Raw genomic sequence first — 5000 nt, 5'->3', positions numbered from 1 at the left:
AAAAAAAACAACAACAATAAAATAGAACAAGTTTACTATAGCAAATAAAATAGAACGAGAGAGAGGATAAATAGATACAGATATATAGATGGATAAATAGATTGATATATCGAAAAATAGGGAAGGAGGGAAGGGCGGAATGGATGAAGAAGAAATAGATAGTTAGATGGACAGATAGAAAGAAAAATAGATAGAAAGAAAGATAGATAGATAGATAGAGAAGAGGAGAAGAGAGGGAGGAAGTGATACAGATACAAAGAAGGGGAGAATGAAAGAGACAGAGAGAAAGAGAAAATGAAAATTGTGAATCCATATCGTGCGAGCCATGAAGAAAATTACATAGACAAGGGAATTACATGAGAATTGAAAAAATGAGATAGAGACCATTATGCATCATCTCACTCCAAGCAAAAGGAGGAGGACTAAACGTAATAAAAAAGGAAATGTGAGTATTAGTGAAAGCAATCTGCTTGTTGATATCAAATTCCTATATCGTCGCATCAATTGTCAATCAAAATGGAAATGAACAGGAAGCAAGACAAAGATAATACGAAAAGGAATTTATTCAATAATTCATACAAATATATAAACTTATCTAAGAATGACAAGAATAAACCATAAGTTAATTCGTAATTCTTTGAGATCCTCTCATGACAGATAACCAGTCATTCAATGTATTTATACTCGAGAGGTCTGAGTGTAAGGAAGTCAGCGCTTAATAATATATCAACGCTCAATGTGACATAAGTCTAACAGGTTTCGTAATAGGATGATGTGTTCTATATATACACACCTCCCCCCTCCCCTCTCCCCCCCGCACCTACCCAACCCCCCATTCCTAAGCCCCCTCTCCCTTATACTATAATCTTCCTCCTCCACCTCTCTCTTCCCCCTCTTTTTATCCCCTTCCCTGCCTCTTTCCCATCTATTTTGGCGGAAAATTGTTACCGATATTTTAATTTTCTATTAGTTTATATATGCTTTAATTATAATTACAAAAAAGTGATGCTTTTTCTAGATAGATCGAATGTCACGCTGCGTTTAACTATAATTTCCAATTCTCTCGCGGAGCTAAAAAGGGCAAAGAAAAATACACATAAGGAGATAGAGAGGGTGAGAGAGAGAGAGAGAGAGAGAGAGAGAGAGAGAGAGAGAGAGAGAGAGAGAGAGAGAGAGAGAGAGAGAGAGAGAGAGAGAGAGAGAGGAGACAGGAGAGAGAGAGAGAGGAGAGATAGAGAGAGAGGAGAGAGAGAGGAGAGAGAGAGAGAGAGAGAGAGAGAGAGAGGAGAGAGAAAGAGAGAGAGAGAGAGAGAGAGAGAGAGAGAGAGAGAGGGAGAGAGAGAGAGAGGGAGCGAGGAGAGAGAGAGAGAGAGAGAGAGAGAGAGAGAGAGAGAGAGAGAGAGAGAGAGAGAGAGAGAGAGAGAGAGAGAGAGAGAGAGAGAGAGAGAGAGAGAGAGAGAGAGAGAGGGGAGAGAGAAAAGGGAAGAGAGAGATAAAAGATAAAAGACAGAGAGACATAGATAAAAGATAAAAGATAAACTGATATAAAAAAATATAGATAAACAGATAGACAAGTAGACAAGTGAATAGATAGATAGAGAAGATACAGACAGACAGGCAGACAGAGAGCCAAGAAAATAGATAAATAATTAAGCAGATTGATAGAAAATGAATTACAAAAAAAAAAGAAAGAAAGAAAGAAAAAAAATCGACATACATTCTTACACAGTGCCTGGACTCTATCCCCCTCCTCCTCTCCCCCCCCCCCAAAAAAAAAATAAATAAATAAAAAGATGAAGAAAAGACACACAAAAAAAAAAAGAAGTAAGAGGAAACAGAAGAAGAAGAAAATAAAAACACATCCACAATCAAGAATAAAGAGACGAGAAAAGCGAGAAGTCCTTGAGAGGTTCTTCGCCCAGGCCGTTGACACTATGAGATGTTTAACGCTAAAACATCCAAGTGTCCCCTGGCAGTCCTCATGCGGGGATGACGAAGGGGAAAGGGTGATGGAGGAGGAAGAGGAAGAGGAGGAGGGGGGGATGAGGAGGAGATGCGGAGATTGGGAGAGAGAGAGGGTGGGAAAGAGAGAGAGGGAGGGAGGGAAGGAGGGTGGAGGGAGGGAAAGAGGGAGGGAGGGTGGATGGAGGGAATGAGGGAGGGAGGGTGGATGGAGGGAATTGGGGAAGGATGGAGGGAGGAAAGGTGATGGGATGGAGGGAGGGAGGAAGAGAGAGAGAGAGAGAGAGAGAGAGAGAGAGAGAGAGAGAGAGAGAGAGAGAGAGAGAGAGAGAGAGAGAGAGAGAGAGAGAGAGAGAGAGAGAGAGAGAGAGAGAGAGAGAAGGGAGAGAGAGAGAGAGAGAGAGGGGAGAGAGGAGAGAGAGAGAGAGGAGGGAGAGAAGAGAGAGAGAGAAGAGAGAGAGAGAGAGGGAGGTGAGAAAGAGAGAGGAGAGAGAGAAAGGAGAGGAGAGAGAGAGAGAGAGAGAGAGAGAGAGAGAGAGAGAGAGAGAGAGAGAGAGAGAGAGAGAGAGAGAGAGAGAGAGAGAGAGAGAGAGAGAGAGAGAGAGAGAGAGAGAGAGGAGAAAAGAGGCAAGGAGGCATAAGGGAAGAAGGATCCAAGGAGGGAAAAGGGGGGGGGGCGAGAAGGAAGATAAGGATTGTGATGCAATAAAGAGGATGAGTTGATGATAGGACGATCTTGGTGAATGGGATTGATAGATAGGAAGAGAATCACGAGGATGGAAGAGGAAGAGAAAGAGGAAGAGGAAGAGTAGAATGATGAAGGAGGAAAAGGAGGAGGAAGAGAAGGAGGAAGAAGAGAAGGAAGAGGAAGAGATGGAAGAGGGAGAGGATAAAGAGGAAGAGGAAGAAGAGAAAGAGGAGGAAGAGGAGGAGGAGGAGGAATAGGATGATGATAATGAGGAGGAAGTGAAAGAGGAGGAGGAAAAAGAGGAAGAGGAAGAAGAGGAGTAGGAGTAAGATAATGGCAATGAGGAGGAAGTGGAGGAGGAGGAGGAGGAAGAGAAGGAAGAGAAAGAGGAGGAAGAGTAAGAATAAGAAAAGGAAAAGGAAGAAGAGGAAGAGGAAGTGGAAGAGGAAGAGGAGGAGCAGGATGATGATGAGGTATAAGTGGAGGAGGAGAAGGAAGAGAAGGAAGAGGAAAAAGAGAAAAAGGAAAAAGAGGAAGAGGAAGAGGAAGTGGAAGAGAAAGAGGAGGAAGAGGAGGAAGAGGAAGAGAAGGAAGAGTGGTAGTAGTAGGATGATGATGATAAGGAAGAGGAGGAAGAGGAGGAGGAGGAAAAGAAAGAATAAGAATAAGAATTAGATGGATAGGAGTAGGATGATGATAAAGAGAAAGAAGACGAAGAAGAGAAGGAAAAGAAGGATTGGAAAGAGGTGGAGGGGAAGGAACAGGAAGAAAATTAGAGACGGAAGTGGTAAAGGAAACAATAACATAAACACGAAACTTACAAATAGAATACAGTAACGAGCGAACGAAAGAAAGAAGGGACATAAGTGGAGAGTAAATATTTATAAATAATTATACTCCTACACGTACTAAGGGAGAGAGAGGAGAGAGAAGAGGAGACATGCAATAAAATTAAAACAAATAAAGAAAACAAAGAGAAGGAAAAAGAGAATAAAGAATGAAAAGAGACAACAAGAGACAACGCTAAGAGAATATCGAATTACCTCACCTTTTCGTCCAACAGTCGATGAGGAAAAGAAAATCTAAAGATATAGATAGAGGAAAAAGAAGAAAAAGAAAGAGAGGGAATAACGAAAAAGAGGAGAGACATAAAGAAAATTAACAAAAAGAGCGAGAGAAGGAAAAGGAGAAACGAGAAAGAGGAGAAACATAAAAAAAAGAGAGAAAGAAAGAGGAAGAAGAAAGAGACATAAAGAAAACAAGAAAGGATCAGTGCAAAAAGGAGGGATTAAAGAGAACTCAAAACAAAGCAAACAGACAACGAAAAGAGAGAGAGAACAAAAAAAAAAACGAAAGGGAAGAGATGAAAAAAGATAGAACTAGTATTCAAAGGAGACACAAAATAAGAATACGAAACCAAAAGAAGTTATAAAATATTAATGACAAATAACAAAATAATGATAAAACACACACACGAAAAAAACAGAGAGAGAAGAAAAAACACATATGGAGAGTCAGCGAAAAAGACAAAACATAAATTAAAGAAAGAACGAACGAAAGAAAGAAAAAACAAACAAACGAAGAAGACTAAAAAGGAAAAACAAAAACAAAAAGCAAGAGATACATAGAAAGAAACAAACACAAAATCAATAATCACGAAGTAGACAAACAAATAAAAGAAAAAGAAAGAAAGAAAGAAAAAAACAACAACAAAAAAACAAAAAACAACTAACGAAGTAATCCAACCAAGGCAAGAAAAAGAATCAGAAGTATCAGACTAAAAGCAAGAAACAAAACAAAACAAAACAAGAGAGCAAACAAACGCGTAGGACCCACCTCTCCGTCCAGCTACCAATCCGAACGTAGTCGTAGGATCTCTCGCTGACCTTCTGGTACTGGTAGATGAAGTAACTCCCGGGGGCGTCGCCGTCTGCGTTGAACTTGACCTCGCGCCCTTGAGGACCTGCGGGGGTGGGAGAGAGAGAGAGAGAGGGGCGTGAGTAGATGAGAGAAGGGTGAGGGCGTGAGTAGATGAGGGAAGGGTGAGGGCGTGGGTAGATGAGGGAAGGGTGAGGGCGTGAGTAGATGAGGAAATGGTGGGATGGGAGGGAGGGAGAGGGGAGGGATGGGAGGGATGAGAGGGGAGGTAGGGAAGGGAAAGGGGAGAGATGGGAGGGAAGGGAGAGGGGAGGGATGGGAGGGAGAAGGGAGAGGAGGGATGGGAAGGAGGGAAGGGAAGGGAGAGGGGAGAGAGGGTGGGAGGGGAATGAGGGAGGGAGTGAGGGAGTGAGTGGGGGTTGGAGTGAGTGAGGGGGGATGAAAGAAAAGAAGAAAGGACAAAGGACAAAGA

At 42.1% G+C, this 5000-nt stretch overlaps 1 protein-coding gene across 1 annotated transcript in view; it reads right to left on the bottom strand.

Moving 5' to 3' along the window:
- LOC122252613 (metabotropic glutamate receptor 8) overlaps nt 1–5000 on the bottom strand; it is a gene marked incomplete in the record, with an annotated part of 251001 nt that overhangs the window by 47000 nt on the left and 199001 nt on the right. The window contains 1 exon segment of the mRNA XM_086540647.1: nt 4487–4613. Coding sequence (XP_086396773.1) covers nt 4487–4613 — 127 coding nt within the window.

Source organism: Penaeus japonicus, unplaced genomic scaffold (assembly GCF_977035675.1).
Source record: "Penaeus japonicus unplaced genomic scaffold, GWHDUDI00000001_assembly GWHDUDI00000010, whole genome shotgun sequence".
Lineage (NCBI taxonomy): Eukaryota > Metazoa > Arthropoda > Malacostraca > Decapoda > Penaeidae > Penaeus > Penaeus japonicus.
The sequence above is the reverse complement of the archived record's forward strand: the minus strand, read 5'-3'. Positions and strand labels throughout refer to the sequence as shown.